General features: G+C 40.5%; 1 non-coding gene and 1 gene segment (V, D, J or C); both read right to left on the reverse strand.

Moving 5' to 3' along the window:
* Positions 1-201: 201 nt before the first annotated feature.
* On the reverse strand, positions 202-393 carry LOC123390597. The gene has a single exon (XR_006605144.1). It is a non-coding gene; the product is annotated as a U2 spliceosomal RNA (small nuclear RNA).
* Positions 394-18,760: 18,367 nt separating this feature from the next.
* LOC101693963 lies at positions 18,761-19,433 on the reverse strand. The segment is given in 2 exon segments: positions 18,761-19,200; positions 19,304-19,433. Coding segments are annotated over 2 exon segments (486 nt in total).
* Between the last annotated feature and the right edge of the window lie 459 nt (positions 19,434-19,892).

Raw genomic sequence — 19,892 nt, forward strand, 5'->3', positions numbered from 1 at the left:
GTTCAATTTAGAAGGGTATTATGGAAATTGATGTACTGTACAGCTCGCTGTGATGGTAAATAGGTTAAAAAATTACCTATGTGTATAAAAAAAAAAAAGAAAGAAAAAAGAACCAGAATAGTGGGAACGAGTGAACAATACAAGTTTTCCTATAAAATAGTGGTTGTTCTCTCTCTCTCTCTTTTTTTTTTTTTTTTTTTTTTTTGGTGCACCGTTCCTGGAAGTACTGCAATACCAGGTCGATGCGTTGAGTGGACGGAGCAAGCTCCTATTCCATCTCCCTGCTCCAAAAAATCCATTTAATATATTGTCCTCGAATAGAGGACGTATCAGATATTAAACTGATAAGAACAGATACTACACTTGATCTTAGCCAAAAGGCCGAGAAGCGATGTGGTTGTTCTCTTTTAGTCCTTTTATTTTTTATTTTTTTTCTTTTTGGTTTGTTTTCTGGGGAAGGGGCCTGCCACGTGGGTTGTCAGTCAATGATGTTTCCTGAGTTAAGTCCTCCTGCTCCCCTCAAGGGGGTGGGCTCTGAGGAAACTTTTTTTTTTCAGGCTTTTGTTCTCTGGTGGTTTTTATGTTTGTTCACTTTTTTTTTTTTCTCTCACCTTGACCGCCTTTGATGGTTTCTGTAGTTTTAGAGGAAAACAAACCGTACCCTGATCTCCCTCTCAGAGAGAAGCCTCAGTCTGGCTGCAGAGCCAAAATAAGTTCCCCCTTGGCCACTGGCAGAGCAGGTTCCAAGTTGCAGACCCTGGGGGTTTAGCATCTTTTGCTTGTACCCAAAGCCAAGGCAGTGGCGGCTATCTGGGAGCTCCAGACCGCCAGAGAGGTTCCAAGCAGCAATCACACACTGAGATTTTGCCACTGGTCTGGGCTGGGAGTGCCTGGTCTTGCTGGGTCTAAGAGTGCCTGGCTTGCACGCACCTCTTTCAGGAGCGGCTATGGGTCTCATGTGCGTCTCAGGCACTGAGAATGGGGCGCATATCCCAGGGCACCAGGCTGGGTTTTTGCACACCTCTGTCAGGGGAGAGTTTGGGGCGCACGGCTTAGGCTTTGAAACAATGGCGCGGTTCAAAGCACGCTGGCTGAGCCTTTGTAACTCTCTCAGGGGAGCATGAGGGACATGCGTGCGTATCTCAGGCTTTGTAGTAGGTCTTGCCCATTCTGCCGACTGGCATGGCTCCCATCCCCTCACAGGAGCTAGAACCCACGCATTCCCAGGCGCGCTGGTGGCTTAGGGACCAAGACCTGGTTTCTCCACCGCACTATCTCTGCCTCAGTGCTGGGGAGGCTGTCCTGGGACCAGGGACTTAAGCCCCTGTCCCTAGCCACCCCGATTTCCACAATTCCCCCCCCGTGATCCTTTGCTCTTTTGGAGTGCTTTCAACCAGTCTCCAAGTTAATGCTGGTCCCCAGACGCAGGGCACTCTCACTCGTATTGGGGTATTACTTTCCAACTGGTCACCTCTGGTGGCTCCCTCCCCCTTTTGTTTATCTTCTGATATCAGTCTGCCTTCCCACTCCGCTTTACCTGCCCACTGGTGTCTTCTGTCCCTGTAGAGATCCAGACGTGTATAATTCTGATATCAGGCTGATTTCATGGGTGAATGGAGTTCTTTGGTAGGTAATCAGCTCACTTTGGGGTACCGGCTGAACAGGCGCCGCCTCCTACTCCCCCACCATCTTGTCCCCCTATTCCTGCAATTCTTGTCCTTGAGGAGCACCCCTCACTACTTGCTCATAGCCCCGGGCTCACTGCCAGGAGATGCATTCCTCTCTAAGTCTCCTAGGGAGTGAGGTTATGTAGGTGGAAATCATATATCAACCATTAATGCAAAATAATATAATAATTGCACAATATTTAATTGAATTGCTCATTCAAAGAGCAATTGAACTGTAAGACAACCAGATCAGCACAGAGAGAAATAAATTAGGATATTCTGAAATAAAACACTGGATTTCAACTTTGAGCTTCAGCATATACAGAAGAAGGAATTTATCACACCCTCTTGGCTACAAGAAAATGTGGGACACAGTAGTTAGGATGGTGGAGAAGGCATCGCTAGGCTTGGATTTCTGGAACACAGCTAGGTAGTTATCAAGTCATTCTGAGCAGCCAAGAAGGCAATCAGAGGTCTGAGAGAACAAGACCTGCAGGTCTTCAAATAGAAAATCGATCTCCTTTTGTTATGTAGAGGTTCAGAGAGTTGTCTTGTGACAGATAGAGCTGTGGTGGTGACATCAGGGATGGAGCCTGCTTTTTGAAGCTACCACGATATATTGTAGCAGCAGAGCACAAAATCTGAACTTTTAGAAGTGTGCTACTGTGAGGATGTGGCTGGCATAAAGGTGCTGAAGTGGCAAAGTGGGGCAGAATTCTAGGGTCTGAGGTCTGCTGAGTTACAAGAAGGATGTGTGGCACCATTGTGATGCACAGATGCTAGGCAAAGAGCCTGGAAACTGGTTGAACAATGAGTAAGTGCGGGCTTTCTGGTCTGATTTGCCATAAACAGTGAACCACAATCTGGTCATGTGATCTCTTTCCTGAGACCTGTGGGCAAATGGAAAAAGGTATGAATGAGACTCTTCCCTGGAGGAATAGCATGGGTCCACACCATAGGAGTCCCTAAATTTGAAGTTTTGAAACTCAATCATGTGCCTGGGGTGCAACAGCTCAGACACAGGTAGGGTGAACATGGGTTTCAGATGGAAACATTGGAGAGCAAGGGGTTGATTGCTCTTCTGTGAGGGCTCACTGAAGAGTGGGGTGTATGTGAAATTTCAACTTCTGCCTAGGTGATGCCATATTCAACCTACCCATCAGTGCCATCAGGAAGCAAAACAGTGGCACCTAGTGGAGGGCAGACCTGCTTATACCAAGCCATGTCCCCTGCTTCCAAGAGTTGCATTTCCCTGAGAGCAGAACCCCTGAGAATAGTCATAGCAGGTAGCTCCCCAGAAGTTCCACAGGACAATTCCATCTCATCAAGTTTAACTATCATAAAATGTGGCACACTTCCAGTTACTGGGGAAGTGGGCTTAGCTTTCTTTTTTTGATTTTTAAAGTTTTTTGTTTGTTTGTTTGTTTGTTTTTTACTTTTGATTTATTTTCTGATTCATTTTTCTTTACTTTATATATTATTTTCTCCTTACATCTTTTTTCGGTTTAATTTTTATAAATACACATACTTATTTTTTCTATTTTTATTTTTTCATTTATATATATTTTATTTATTTGTGATCTCTATTTTATTTAAGAAGTATTCATTATGATAAATCCTCAATTTATATGTCTTAATTCTCCCCTCATCTTATTCTATTTTTCAGAAAAAAAAAATTTTTCTTGTGGTTGAGCTCCAGTTTCAAGGCATTGTGGTCTGAGAATATGCAGGGAATATTCTCAGTCTTTTGGGATCAGTTGAGCCCTGATATGTGACACAGTATGTGGTGTATTCTGGAGAAAGTTCCATGTGCACATGAGAAGAATGAGTATTCTGTTGTTTCAGGGTGGAAAGTTCTGTATATATCTATGAGGTCGATCTGGTCCAATGTGTCATTCAATGCTCTTGTATCTTATTGATTTTCTGCTTGGATGATCTGCCTATTACTGAGAGTGATATATATGGACCACATCTTCTTAGCCATTCATCTGTTGAAGGGCATCTTGACTCTTTCCACAGTTTTGTTATTGTGAACAAATCCTGCTATGAACATTAGAATTCATTAGCCCTTCTTTTTCACTACATCTGTATCTTTGGGGTAAATATCCAGTAGTGCAATTGCTGGATCATGGGGTTACTCTATTTTTTTATATTTATGTTTTTATTTATTTCTTTTGTTATTGGTGTAGTTTTTATTTTTTTTTAACTTTTTAATTTCTTTTCAGCATAATAGTATTCATTGTTTTTGCACCAAACCCAGAGCTCCATGAAATCCGTGCCCTCTCTAATACCCACCACCTGGTCTCTATTTATTTATTTATTTATTTATTTTTAGATTTTTTATTTTTTATAAACATATATTTTTATCCCCAGGGGTACAGGTCTGTGAATCACCAGGTTTACACACTTCACAGCACTCACCAAAGCACATACCCTCCCCAATGTCCATAATCCCACCCCCTTCTCCCAAACCCCCTCCCCCCAGCAACCCTCATTTTGTTTTGTGAGATTAAGAGTCTCTTATGGTTTGTCTCCCTCCCAATCCCATCTTGTTTCATTGATTCTTCTCCTACCCACTTAAGCCCCCAAGTTGCACCACCACCTCCTCATATCAGGGAGATCATATGATAGTTGTCTTTCTCCACTTGACTTATTTCGCTAAGCATGATACACTCTAGTTCCATCCATGTTGTCGCAAATGGCAAGATTTCATTTCTTTTGATGGCTGCATAGTATTCCATTGTGTATATATACCACATCTTCTTGATCCATTCATCTGTTGATGGACATCTAGGTTCTTTCCATAGTTTGGCTATTGTGGACATTGCTGCTATAAACATTCAGGTGCACGTGCCCCTTTCGATCACTACGTTTGTATCTTTAGGGTAAATACCCAGTAGTGCAATTGCTGGGTCATAGGGCAGTTCTATTTTCAACATTTTGAGGAACCTCCATGCTGTTTTCCAGAGTGGCTGCACCAGCTTGCATTCCCACCAACAGTGGAGGAGAGCTCCCCTTTCTCCGCATCCTCGCCAGCATCTGTCATTTCCTGACTTGCTGATTTTAGCCATTCTGACTGGTGTGAGCTGATATCTCATTGTGGTTTTGATTTGTATTTCCCTGATGCCGAGTTATATGGAGCACTTTTTCATGTGTCTGTTGGCCATCTGGATGTCTTCTTTGCAGAAATGTCTGCTCATGTCCTCTGCCCATTTCTTGATTGGATTATTTGTTCTTTGGGTGTTGAGTTTGCTAGGTTCTTTATAGATTCTGGACACTAGTCCTTTATCTGATATGTCGTTTGCAAAAATCTTCTCCCATTCTGTCAGTTGTCTTTTGATTTTGTTAACTGTTTCCTTTGCTGTGCAAAAGCTTTTGATCTTGATGAAATCCCAATAGTTCATTTTTGCCCTTGCTTCCCTTGCCTTTGGCGATGTTCCTACGAAGATGTCGCTGCGGCTGAGGTCGAAGAGGTTGCTGCCTGTGTTCTCCTCAAGGATTTTGAAGGATTCCTTTCGCACATTCAGGTCCTTCATCCATTTTGAGTCTATTTTTGTGTGTGGTGTAAGGAAATGGTCCAATTTCATTTTTCTGCATTTGGCTGTCCAATTTTCCCAGCACCATTTATTGAAGAGGCTGTCTTGTTTCCATTGGACATTCTTTCTTGCTTTGTCAAAGATTAGTTGACCATAGAGTTGAGGGTCTATTTCTGGGCTCTCTATTCTGTTCCATTGATCTATGTGTCTGTTTCTGTGCCAGTACCATGCTGTCTTGATGATGACAGCTTTGTAATAGAGCTTGAAGTCCGGAATTGTGATGCCACGAACATTGGCTTTCTTTTTCAATATCCCTTTGGCTATTCGAGGTCTTTTCTGTTTCCATATAAACTGTAGAATTATTTGTTCCATTTCTTTGAAAAAGATGGATGGTACTTTGATAGGAATTGCATTTAATGTGTAGATTGCTTTAGGTAGCATAGTCATTTTCACAATATTTATTCTTCGAATCCAGGAGCATGGAACATATTTCCATTTCTTTGTGTCTTCCTCAATTTCTTTCATGAGTACTTTATAGTTTTCTGAGTATAGATTCTGCGCTTCTTTGGTTAGGTTTATTCCTAGGTATCTTATGGTTTTGGGTGCAATTGTAAATGGGATTGACTTCTTAATTTCTCTTTCTTCTGTCTTGCTGTTGGTGTAGAGAAATGCAACTGATTTCTGTGCATTGATTTTATATCCTGACACTTTACTGAATTCCCGTATAGGTTCTAGCAGTTTTGTGTGGAGTCTTTTGGGTTTTCCACATATAGTATCATATCATCTGCAAAGAGTGATAATTTGACTTCTTCTTTGCCAATTTGGATGCCTTTAATTTCCTTTTGTTGTCTGATTGCTGAGGCTAGGACCTCTAGTACTATGTTGAATAGCAGTGGTGATAATGGACATCCCTGCCGTGTTCCTGACCTTAGCAAAAAAAAAAAAAAAAAAAAAAAAAGAGAGCTATAGACCAATATCCTTGATGAACACAGATGCGAAAATACTCAACAAAATACTAGCCAATAGGATTCAACAGTACATTAAAAGGATTATTCACCATGACCAAGTGGGATTTATTCCAGGGCTGCAAGGTTGGTTCAACATCCGCAAATTAGTCAATGTGATTCAACACATCAATAAAAGAAAGAACAAGAACCATATGATACTCTCAATAGATGCTGAAAAAGCATTTGACAAAGTACAGCATTCCTTCCTGATCAAAACTCTTCAAAGTGTAGGGATAGAGGGCACATACCTCAATATCATCAAAGCCATCTATGAAAAACCCATCGCAATTATCATTCTCAATGGAGAAAAACTGAAAGCTTTTCCACCACCTGGTTTTTAATATTTTTTATTGTGTTATGTTTGTTTCATTTTATTCACCATGGAGGGTACCTCTATTTTTAATTTTTTTAGGAAACTTCACACTGATTTCCAAACTGGTTTCACCAATGTACCTTCCCACATACAGTGTAAGAGGGCTCCCTTTTCTCCATAACTTCTTCAACATTTACTGTTTCTTGCCTTGTCAATTTTTGCCACAGAGTTGTCTTATCATTTCTGTGTGCATTTTTAAAAGTCCTTCATTAATGTAGGTCATTTATAATATATACTATTTTACCCTTTTAATGAAGTTTAGTCCTAATTATTTTATTTATGGTACCAGTGTAAATGAAATTATTTTGTTAATTTCTTTTTTAGATAATTACTTGTTATCATATGGAAGCATTGCTTTATTTTGTATGTTGAATGTCGATTTTGTATCCTGAAGTTTCCTTGAAATCATTAAGTAGTTCTAAATTTTTTTTTTATGGGGTTTGACTATGTATAAGACCATGTCATATGGAAACAAATATTTTTTCTTCTTGCCTGTTGATTTTAATATCTTTTACTTATTTATTGCCAATCTTTTTGCCAAGGTTTTCCAGGTGAGACCCAGAAAGTTTTCCCTTCTTTTCTTCTGGGTTTTTTGTCTAATAACTCATGGACATAGTCCAGGTCTAAGAGGAAAATGAATTTCAGTTTGCATGTGCATGAGCTCCTGAAAATATGTCACCTAGAGAATGATGAAAGGAGGCAGCACTTGTGCCTCTTGGACAACAAAACATTAGATTTGTGAAGATTTGATGTAAAGAATTGGGTTTGGGTTAGCAAATAACAAGATTTGTTTGCACAGTGTTCTGGGCCTTACATTCCCTATTCTATGGCTGAGGATGGTTCTCCCCTCCTGGTACAGGGAAGCGAACTTTCCCACATATTTGTTTCTTGTTGTTATGGATAAAGGAGGCTCAGTCTGTCTGTCCACTCGCAGGTTCTCATGTGACTTTCATTCACAATAACCCAGGGACCAGATGACATACTGGGATTGCACATTTTATTCTCCTTCATGATGCCATGTTGAATCCTTGTGGTAAGAATGAACATCCTTGTCTTGTTTCTCAAGTGACAGGAAAGGCTTCTTGTTTTCACTGTTGAATATGGTGTCAGGTGTATTAGGCTTTTCATATATGACCATGATTATGTGGACGTATTTTCCTTCTGTTCTTCAAGTGATAAACGTGTTGATTTTTTCAAAAGGTTTTAGTCATCAGTGGAGAGGATGATGTAGATTCAATATTTCACTCTGTTGAAGGATTGATTTGTGTATGTTTTTTGATCTGTGTATGTTGAAGGAACCTGGGCTTTGAGAGATGATTCACACTAGGTCATCATGTATGACCATTTCAGTGTGCATTTGCGTTCAGTCCACCAGGATTTTTGCAGGTATGTTCAAGGGAGATATTAACCTGAATTTTACCTTCTTGTGTGGTCCCTGTCGGGCTTTGGTGTTGGAGTAATTCTGATGTCATACAATGAAATGGGGCATTTTTCTTTCTCATCAGTTTTTTTTGGGAAAATATTGTGATATATTAATCTTCATTTAGCTCTCACAGAGAATGCCATCTGATGTTCGTAATCTTTTTCATTTTGTTGTTCTTTGTTTTTCTTGTTTTTTTTCTTTCTGAGATTGAAGGTTTTGTTTTATTTTATTTCTTTATTTTAAATTCAATTAAAGGAGGCAGAGAAGATGGTGGAGAAGTAGGAGACACTGTTTCAACTGGTCCCCTAAAGTGAGCTGGTTATCTGCCAGAACACTCTGAACACCCATGAAATCAGTCTGAGATGTAGGATTATACACTTCTAGATCTCTACAGGGAAGAAGACATCAGTGGACAGGTAAAGCAGAGTAGGACATCAGACAGATATCAGAAGATAAATAGAAGGGGGGGACCACCAGAAGGGACCCATTGGAAAGTAATAACCCAATATGAAAGTGCCCTGTGATTGGGGAACAGCATTAACTTGGAGACTGTTTAAAGGCACTCATAAAAAGCAAAAGATCTTAAGGGGCAACTGGTGGAATTGGGCGGTCTGGGGCATGGGCTTAAGATCATGGACCCAAGACGGGCACTGCTGGTGCCATGCCAGAGAGAGTGCAGTGAAGAATTGCAAGCCATGGTCCCTGAGCTACTGGCGCCCATGTGAGAGTGTCTGGGTGGATGACATCCTGTGCTCTTTAGAACAACAGCCTTTTGCACTCTACACATGCCCTGCACAACTGGGGCCTGAGCCATGCTCCACACCCTCCCCAGAGGAAAGGTCCATGCCGGTGCTAGCTGGTGGGTGCTAGAACCATCATAGAGTCTGAACACTCCCTACCTGGGCTGACGTGAAAATCTCAGTGTCCTGTCTCTGGTTGGGATCTGTAGGGTGGTCTGGACCTGCCCAGACATCAGCCCGGCAAAGGCAGCCACTGGAAACAAGCTCCCTGGATCAATATCATGGTTTTACTAGCACCAGGGTGCATAGACAATCCGGAGCTCCTGTGAACCCTGAGAAGGTGGCTGAGAATATGCTCTGATGGTGGGAGTTGGCAGAGGGGTAGTCTGTGTGCTCTGGACCACCCAGAGGGGAACAGACTGAGGCTTCTTTCTGAAACAGAGGTCTGGGCACTCTTTGCTTTCCCCTAAACCTCTGAAGAACTGCCAAAAGCCGCTAGAGGGGCGGGGGAAAGCCTCTAGATACCAAAAGCCTAAAAAACGTATCCTCAGAGTCCAGCCCCATGATAGAGTGCAGGGAGACTCAACCTAAGTAATACAGGCTGAAAAACAACACAGAAGTCCCCTCCTCCAGAAAGCCAGCTCCCCCCCTACAAACAAAAGAAGCAGAAAACCACCAGTGTCCCCATAAAACTGTAGAAACCCAATATGAGGGGGAAAGAAGATGTTAAATTCCCAGGATTGCCCTAAAACCTGTATACTTCATAGATACAACTTTTATTTTTAATTCATTCCCACTATTCTCATTCATTTTAAATTTTTAAAAATCTTTTGACCTATCACAAGAGGTTGAATACAACAAATTCCATAGTAACCTAATAACTTGAACTTTTTTGATACAGATAAGCGTGTTTTACTTTTGCTTTTCTGTTTTTAAAAGTATTCATATAGAGATAAGCTTCAGGTAATCCTCTTTCCCCAATCACTACTACCCCTATATATAAACCAGTTTTAATCCTCTCTCATCTCAGAAAAGCTGAGTCCTTTAACAAAGATATCAAGATACACCTAGGAAGGATGAAAATAACCTTTCTGGCACATACCGAGGATTTATAAGCACCCTCTCATCTCTTTCTTCTTTCAGTGTTTCTGTGTATTTGTTTCTGTTCTGGTATTATATAAATCTTACATTTTAGGGGTTATGTTTGTTTGTTTGTTTGTTTTTTGGTCTGGGTTATTTTTTTCTTGACATTTATTTTGTCAGTCTTTTTGTTTGTATGCCTTATAAATCTTACCTTGGGACCCATTCTAGCTGGATCTTCTCTTTTATTTTTTCCCCTGTCTCTTTCTCTTTTTTTTTTTCTTTTTTCTTTCTTTTTGGTGAGGACTCCTGATTGCTCAGAAGTGTTCCAGGGTATACCTTGTCTGGGTCAGAGTTGACACATTCAGCCACACATCCGTTCAACTATCTCTCACCAAAATGACTAGGAGGAGGAATGCCCAACAGAGGAAAAATTCAGACTGTGCCCTCATCATCAGAGCTATTCGATATAGACATCAGCAGTATGTCGGAAAGGGAATTCAGGCTAACAATTTTCTAGGCAATGGCTAGGTTAGAGAAAACCATTAATGACAACATGGAATAGATTAGGGTAGAAGTGAAAGCCACAAGGGTTGATGTTAACAATGCCCTCAATGAGTTCTAATCTAATCTAAATTCTCTAACAACTAGAGTAACTGAGGTGGATGATAGACTTAGTGACCTAGAGGACAAACTGATAGAGAAAAAAGATCAGGAGGAGACCTGGAACAAAAAGTTTAGAAGCCATGAAAACAGAATTAAGGGAAATAAATGATGCCATGAAATTTTCCATTGTCAGAATTATTTGAATCCCTGAGGGGGACTAGAAAGAAAGAAGACTAGAGGATATAGTTGAACAAATTCTCCATGAAAATTTTCCCAATCTGGTGAATGGAACCTGGATTCGTGTCACAGAGGAGAAAGGTTTGCCCCCAAGATCACAGAATCTAGAAATACCTCAAGACACATGATAGTGAAAGTGAGGAATTATAATTTTAGACAGAAGCTCTTGAAAGCAGCCAGGGGAAAGAGATTCCTTATGTACAGAGGAATGTCCATCAGAATAACTTCAGAGCTTTACATAGAAACATGGCAAGCCAGAAAGGGCTGCCAAGATGTATTCAGGGCACTAAATGAACAGAGCATGCAGCCAAGAATACTTTATCCAGCAAGGCTGACATTCATGATGGATGGAGAGACAAAGAGCTTCCAAGATCGGCAATGTTTAAAAGAGTATGTGACCACCAAGCCAGTACTACAAGAAATATTAAGAAGGGTTCTATAAAAGAAGAAAGAACCCAAGAGTGTTATAGAGCAGGAGCTTATGCAGACAATCTATAGAAAAAAGGACTTCATGGGCAACACAATGCCAATAAAAATATATCTCTCAATAATCACTCTCAACGTGAATGGTCTAAATGTTTCAATGAAATGGAACAGTGTTGTAGACTGGAAAAAAAGGCAGGACCTTTCCATATGTTGTCTACAAGAGACCCATTTTGAACTTACGGATGCATCTAGACTGAAAGTGAAGGGATAGAGAAGCATCTTTCATGCCAGTGGGCCTCAAATGAAGGCTGAGTAGCAATTCTCATATCAGATAAGTTAAATTTTAAATGAAAGACTATAGTCAAAGATACAGAAGGAAACTACATCATTCTTTTTTTAAATTTATTTTTTATTTATTTTCAGCATAACAGTATTCATTATTTTTGCACCACTCCCAGTGCTCCATGCAATCCGTGCCCTCTTCAATACCCACCACCAGGTACCCCAACCTCCCACGCCCCACCCCTTCAAAACCTTCAGATTGTTTTTCTGAGTCCATAGTCTCTCATGGTTCACCTCCCCTTCCAATTTCCCCAAAAGGGAAGGGTCTCCTCTCTAACTCCCCATGTCCTCCATGCTATTTGTTATGCTCCACAAATAAGTGAAACCATATGATAATTGCCTCTCTCTGCTTGACTTATTTCACTCAGCATCATCTCTTCCAGTCCCGCCCATGTTGCTACACAAGTTGGGTATTAGTCCTTTCAGATGGAGGCATAGCACTCCATAGTGTATATGGACCACATTTTGCTTATCCATTTGTCTTTTGAAGGGCATCTTGGTTCTTTCCAAAGTTTGGCGACCGTGGCCATTGCTGCTATAAACATTGGGGTACAGATGACCCTTCTTTTTATGACATCTGTATCTTTGGGGTAAATACCCAGGAGTGCAATGGCAGGGTCATAGGGAAGTTCTATTTTTAATTTCTTGAGGAATCTCCACACTGTTCTCCAAAAAGGTTGCACCAAATTGCATTCCCACAAACAGTGGAGGACGGTTCCCCTTTCTCCACATCCTCTCCAACACATGTTGCTTACTGTCTTCCTAATTTTGGCCATTCTAACTGGTGTAAGGTGACATCTCAAAGACACATAAAGATGGAAGACCATTCCATGCTCTTGGATCAGAAGAATAAACATTGTTAAAATGTCTATACTGCCTAGAGCAATGTATACTTTTAATGCCATTCCGATTAAAATTCCACCGGTATTTTTCAAAAGGCTGGAGCAAATAATCCTAAAATTTGTATGGAATCAGAAGACACCCCGAATCGATAATGAAATGTTGAAAAAAAATGGAGGGCATCACGTTACCTGAGTTCAAGCTTTACTACAAAGCTGTAGTCACCGAGACAACATGGTACTGGCATAAAAACAGACACATAGACCAGTGGTACAGAATAGACAGCCCAGATATGGACCCTCAACTCTATGGTCAAATAATTTTTGACAAAACAGGAAAAAATATACAGTGGAAAAAAGATTGTATCTTCAATAAATGGTGCTGGGAAAACTGGGCAGCTGTATGTAGAAGAATGAAACTCGACCATTCTCTTACACCGTACACAAAGATAAACTCAAAATGCATAAAAGACCTCAACGTGAGACAGGAATCCATCAGAATCCTAGAGAAGAACATAGGCAGTAAACTCTTCGATATCAGCCACAGGAACTTCTTTCAAGATATGTCTCCAAAGGCAAACAAAACAAAAGTGAAGATTCAAAATTCCTGATTCAATTTGGGGAGTTTATAGTTTTCCAGGAATGCATCAATTTCATCTAAGTTGCTAAGCTTACTGGCATATAACTGTTGATAATAGCTTCTGATGAATGTTTCTACTTCCTTGGTGTTGGTTGTGATCTCTCCCTTTTCATTCATAATTTTATGAATTTGGGCTTTCTCTGTTTTCTTTTGGATTTGCGTGGCCAATGGTTTACTGATCTTATTGATTCTTTCAAAAAACCAGCTTCTAGTTTCATTGATACTTTCTACTGTATCTCTGGTTTCTACCTCATTGATCTCAGTTCTTATCTTGATTATTTACCTTCTTATGTGTGGAGTTGGTTTGATTTGTTGTTGATTCTCCAGTTCTTTAAGGTGTAGAGACAGCTGTTGTGTTCTGGATTTTTCAATTTTTTTTGAGGGAGACTTGGATGGCTATGTATTTCCCCGTTAGGACTGCCTTTGCTGTATCCCATAGGCTTTGGACCAAAGTGTCTTCATTCTCATTGGTTTTCATGAATTGTTTCAGTTTTTCTTTGATCTCCTGGTGGATCCAAGCATTCCTAAGCATGGTGGTCCTTAGCTTCCAGGTATTTGAATTCATTCGAAACTTTTCCTTGTGATTGAGCTCCAGTTTCAAAGCATTGAGATCTGAGAAAGTGCAGCGAATAATCTCAGTCTTTTGGTATCCGTTGAGTCCTGATTTGTGACCCAGTATATGGTCTCTTCTGGAGAAGGTTCCATGTGCACTTGAGAAGAATGAATATTCTGTTGTTTTAGGGTGGAATGTCCTATATATATCTATGAGGTCCATCTGTTCCAATGTGTCATTCAATGCTCTTGTTTCTTTATTTATTTTCTGTTTCGATGACCTATTTCTGAGAGAGGCATATTATGATCTCTGACTATTTGTGTATTCATATCAATATGACTCTTTTTCTTGATTAACAGTTGTCTTATGTAATTGGCTGCTCCCATATTGGGGGTATAGATATTTATAACTGTTCGATCATCTTGGTGGATAGTCCCTTTAAGAACTATGTAGTGTCCAGAATCTATAAAGAACCTAGCAAACTCAACACCCAAAGAACAAATAATCCAATCAAGAAATGGGCAGAGGACATGAGCAGACATTTCTGCAAAGAAGACATCCAGATGGCCAACAGACACATGAAAAAGTGCTCCATATCACTCAGCATCAGGGAAATACAAATCAAAACCACAATGAGATATCACCTCACACCAGTCAGAATGGCTAAAATCAGCAAGTCAGGAAATGACAGATGCTGGCGAGGATGCGGAGAAAGGGGAACCCTCCTCCACTGTTGGTGGGAATGCAAGCTGGTGCAGCCACTCTGGAAAACAGCATGGAGGTTCCTCAAAATGTTGAAAATAGAACTGCCCTATGACCCAGCAATTGCACTACTGGGTATTTACCCTAAAGATACAAACGTAGTGATCGAAAGGGGCACGTGCACCTGAATGTTTATAGCAGCAATGTCCACAATAGCCAAACTATGGAAAGAACCTAGATGTCCATCAACAGATAAATGGATCAAGAAGATGTGGTATATATACACAATGGAATACTATGCAGCCATCAAAAGAAATGAAATCTTGCCATTTGCGACAACATGGATGGGACTAGAGCGTATCATACTTAGCGAAATAAGTCAAGCGGAGAAAGACAACTATCATATGATCTCCCTGATATGAGGAGGTGGTGGTGCAACTTGGGGGCTTAAGTGGGTAGGAGAAGAATCAATGAAACAAGATGGGATTGGGAGGGAGACAAACCATAAGAGACTCTTAATCTCACAAAACAAAATGAGGGTTGCTGGGGGGAGGGGGTTTGGGAGAAGGGGGTGGGATTATGGACATTGGGGAGGGTATGTGCTTTGGTGAGTGCTGTGAAGTGTGTAAACCTGGTGATTCACAGACCTGTACCCCGGGGATAATAATATATGTTTATAAAAAATAAAAAATTAAAAAAAAATAGGTAGGGGTGGAATCAAAGGATATGGATCTTCTGTTGGGAGAAACAATAAAGTAAGATTCCAAAGAGTTAAAACAACAACAACAACCACAACAACAACAAATAAATAAATAAATAAATAAAAAGAACTATGTAGTATCCTTCTGTATCTCTAACTACAGTCTTAGGTTTAAAATCTAATGTATCTGATATGTGAATTGCTACCCCAGTCTTCTTTTGAGGCCCATTGGCATGAAAGATGCTTCTCCATCCCTTTGCTTTCAGTCTTGATGTATCTTTAGGTTCAAAATGGATCTCATGTAGACAACATATGGATGGGTCCTGTCTTTTTATCCAATCTGCAACCCTGTGTCATTTTATTGGCACATTCAGGCCATTCACATTGAGAGTGATTATTGAGAGATAGGTTTTTATTGACATCGTGTTACCTGTGAAGTCATTGTTTCTATACATTTTCTCCATATATTTCTCTTCAGTGATATTCTTGGGTTTTTTCCTCTTTTATAGAACCTCTTATAATATTTCTTGGGATGCCAACTTGGTGGTCACATACTCTTAAAGCTTGCTGGTCTTGGAAGCTCTTTATCTCTCCATCCATTTGAATGTCAGTCTTGCTGGATAAAGTATTCTTGGTTCATGTTTTTCTCATTTAGTGTCCTGAATACATCTTGCCAGCACTTTCTGGCTTGCCAGTTCTCTGTGGACAGGTCTGATGGTTTTCGGATGGGCTTTCCTCTGTATGTAAGGAATCTGTTCCCCTACCTGCTTTCAAGATCTCCTGTCTAAAATTGTGATTCATCCTTTTCAAAGTCAGGTGTCTTGATGTCTTTCTAGATTCTATGATCTTGTGGGTACCCTTTATGCCTCTAAAACACGAATGATGCTTCCATTCACCAGATTGGGAAAAGTGTCATGGAGAATCTGTTCAGCTATATCTTCTGGTCTTGTTTCTTTCTCCTCCCTGTCAGGGACTCCAATAATTCTGACGTTGCAATATTCCATAGCATCATTTATTTCCCTATTTATTTCTGTTTTTTCCCCCATTTATTTCTGTTTTCATTGCTTCTAAGCTGTTTGTTCCAGTCTTCCTCCTGATTCTTTTTCTCTCTCTGTTGTCCTCAAGATCACTAATTCTATCTTCCGCCTTGATTACCCTATCTTTTAGAGAATTTAGATTAAATTGGAACTCATTGAGAGCATTGTTAACATCAACCCTGGTGGCTGTCACTTCTGCCCTAAGCAATTACATCTTGTCATTAAAGGTTTTCTCTAACCTAGCTATTGCCTGGATAATTGTTAGCCTGGATTTCCTTTCTGACATAATGTCTATGTCCATATCCAATAGCTCTGAGAGAGAGGGCCCAGTCTCTAAATTTTTCTTCTGTTGAGCATTCCTCCTTTTAGTCATTTTTGTGAGATGGCTGAATGGATGTGTTGCTGACTGTATCAACCATGGTGCAGGCAAGGTGCATTCTGGAATGCTTCTGAATGATAGGGCGTCCCCACCAATAAGAAAGGAAAAGGAAAATAAAGAGAAAGAGAGAGCCAGAAAGACCCAAACCAAATGGGCCCTAAAGGTAAGATTTATAAAGTATACAAACAGAAACAGACAAAAAGATGGGCAAATGTAAATGAGAAGAAAAGAAAAATGAAAATAAGTACTGAGCTAAAATGATTCCCAAGTATAAGATTATATACTACTAGGACAAAAACAAATACACAGAAACACTGACAGAAGAAAAATTTGGGAGAGTTGTTATAAATTCTCAGTGTGGGCAAAGATGGTTATTTTGATTCTTCCTGGATGTACGTTGCTATCTTTGTTAAAGGACTCAACTTTCCTGAGATAAAGGGGGGATAAAACTGGTTTACATATAGGGGTAGCATTGTTTGGGGGGAAGGGGATTACCTTATCTCTATATGGCTTTTCTCTATATTAATATTAAAAAAATAATAAAATAAATAAAAAGTAAAAAAAATAGAAAAGCAAAAGAAAAATATAGGTATATTAACCAAAGAATTTCAGGTTAAAAGGCTATTATGAGCTTCCCTATGATGCTGCATAACAAATAGCAAGGAGAGTTAGGAGAAGGGAGTTGAGGAAACTTGGAAGGGGAGATAACATGAGAGACTATGGACTCTGAAAAATAATCTGAGGGGTTTGAAGGGGCGGGGAAGTAGGAGGTTGGGGGAACCAGGTGGTGGGTATTGGAGAGGGCACAGATTGCATGGAGCACTGTGTGTGGTGCAAAAACAATGAATACTGTTACAGTGAAAATAAATTAAAAACTAAAAAAAAAATGGGCAGAAGCTGTGAAGAGACACTTCTCCATAGGAGATATATGAATAGTCAACTGGCCCATGAGAAAGTGCTCATTCTCATTCATATCAAAACCACACTGAGATACCACCTTTCACCAGTTAGAATGGCAGAAATGGAAAGGCATAAACAGTGAATCTCAGAACACTGAAAAAATAAAACTAAATTAAAAACAAATAAGTGACAAGTCAAGAAACAACAATGTTGGAGAGATTGTAGGGAAAGGGTTACCCTCTTTCACTATTGGTGGGAATGCAAGTTGGTGCAGCCTCTTTGGAAAACAGTGTGGAATTTCCTTAAGAAATTAAAAATAGAGCTACCATATGAACCTCCAATAGCACTACTGAATATTTACCCCAAAGATACAGATGTAGTGAAAAGAAGGGCCCTCTGTACCCCAATGTTTATAGCAACAATGGCCACAGTCAACAAACTGTGGAAAGATGCCCTTCAATGGACGAATGGATAAGGAAGATGTGGTCCATATACACTATGGAGTATTATGCCTCCCTCAGAAAGGATGAACACCCAACTTTTGTATCAACATGGATGTGACTGGAGGAGATTATGCTGAGTGAAATAAGTCAGTAGAGAGAGTCAATTATCAGATGGTTTCACTTACTTAGGGAGCATAAAGAATAACATGGAGGACAGTGGTTGAAAGCGAGGAGAAGGGAGTTGGGGGAATATGCAGGGGAGACGAACCATGAGAGGCTGAAGAACAATCTGAGGGTTTTGAAGGGGCAGGGGGTGGGAGGTTGGAGGAGCCTGGTCGTGGGTATTATGGAGGGCACATATTGCATGGACCACTGGGTGTGGTGCATAAACAATGAATCTTGGAACAGTGAAAAAATAAAATTTAAAAATGTTTTATATTCATGTGTGTGTGTGTGTGTGTGTGTGTGTGTGTGTATGTGTTTGTAATCTTCAGACCCTGTATGCACACAAAATCCTAGTTCTGGTTCCCTCCTCTTTCCCACACTGTGATTAATATTGATACTGTGAATATTGTTCAAAATAGAGACAGTACCGTGGCTCTTAATTCTCTTGCTTTGGATTTTTTTAAAGATTTTATTTATTTATTTGACAGACAGATATCACAAGTAGGCAAGAAAGAGGAGGAAGCAGGCTCCCTGCTGAGCAGAGAGCCGGATGCGGGGCTCAATCCCAGGACCCTGGGATCATGACCTGAGCTGAAGGCAGAGGCTTAACTCACTGAGCCACCAGGCCCCCCTCTTGCTTTGAATTATTGATGCCTCTGTAGGCTCACATCCAGCATGAACTTTACACTGCTTCTAACAAGCTTGGACATTGTGCTGGGTGGTCCTCTGATTAACAGAGAGTGTAGCTGGGACTCCTGTAAGGTTCAGATGACACGCATGGAAATATTTATAATTCTTTGGTATTTTGGGACAGAACAAACCAGTGTAAGTGACACTGTCTTTTGTGCATGTTAGTATAGTTGTTGTCTCAAATCTCCAAGTCAGAGACTGAAGAGGAAGCACAGAATTATGTGTCCAGAGAGGCTCCCTTGGGGAAAAAGCTTGCAGGCATGGAGGAAACTTGCTCATATCCTCCAGCTGCACCTGCTCCTGGGGCTTAAGGACAGAACTGGAGAGTGTTGTGCACCCCCTGGAGGTCCAGATCCCGTCCTACAGTAAGGATTGTGTCTGGGCTCACACTGATGTCCTCTCACTGTGTCTCTTGCACAATAATACACAGCCATGTCCTCAGCTCTCAGGCTGTTCATCTGCAGATACAGCGTGTTCTTGCCATTGTCTCTGGAGATGGTGAATCGGCCCTTCACAGAGTCTGCATAGTATGTGTTACTACCAGTATTGCTAATACTTGTGACCCACTTCAGCCCCTTCCCTGGAGCCTGGCGGACCCATCTCATCCAGTAGCTACTGAAGATGAATCCAGAGGCTGCACAGGAAAGTCTCAGGGACCCCCCAGGCTTCACCAGGTCTCCCCCAGACTCCACCAGCTGCACCTCACACTGGACACCTGCAGACACAAGACATCATGGTCAGAAAACTATCACACAGCCATGGTTTCTCTCACTCATATCCAGTCTCACACTCAAGGTCTCTTATTCTCTGAAAATTACCTTTTAAAAGAGCAACAAGGAAAACCCAGCCAAGCACAACCTCCATGGTGAGTTTTCCTTATCCTGCCCTGATTAGTGAATGGGAACACCTGGAAGTATGGGGGCTGGGGCTCCTCTCCCAGCTGCAGGGTTAGGCTTGGGCTGCTTTAATCAGCAGTGCAAAGGCCCTATTTGCATGTCCTCTGAGTATATATTCATCTTGGGGTCTATATGAACAGAGAGGGCAGTCACCAGAGCAAGTGTGATTGCATTTGATTTCGTGATATTAACAGCTTTATGGAAAATAAGATTTTTTATATGATTTTCCAGAGCACAGGCTTAACCTTTTTTTTTTTTTTTGACAGCAAATTATATTATATTTTATTAGTGTTCTCCACTGAGCCTTACATAGTGCCTACTACACAGGAGATTCTAAGAAATTACAGCTATAGTAATTTTTCAACACTTTTATTTAATCTGGCTTTATTCTACCCATCCTTTCCCTGTTTTATTTTATATATATATTTTTTGTTTTATTTTATTTTTTTATAAATTAATTTATTAATTTATTTATTTTCAGAAAAACAGTATTCATTATTTTTTCACCACA

Source organism: Mustela putorius, unplaced genomic scaffold (assembly GCF_011764305.1).
Source record: "Mustela putorius furo isolate JIRA1106 unplaced genomic scaffold, ASM1176430v1.1 tig00000129_pilon_pilon_pilon, whole genome shotgun sequence".
Classification (NCBI taxonomy): Eukaryota; Metazoa; Chordata; class Mammalia; order Carnivora; family Mustelidae; genus Mustela; species Mustela putorius.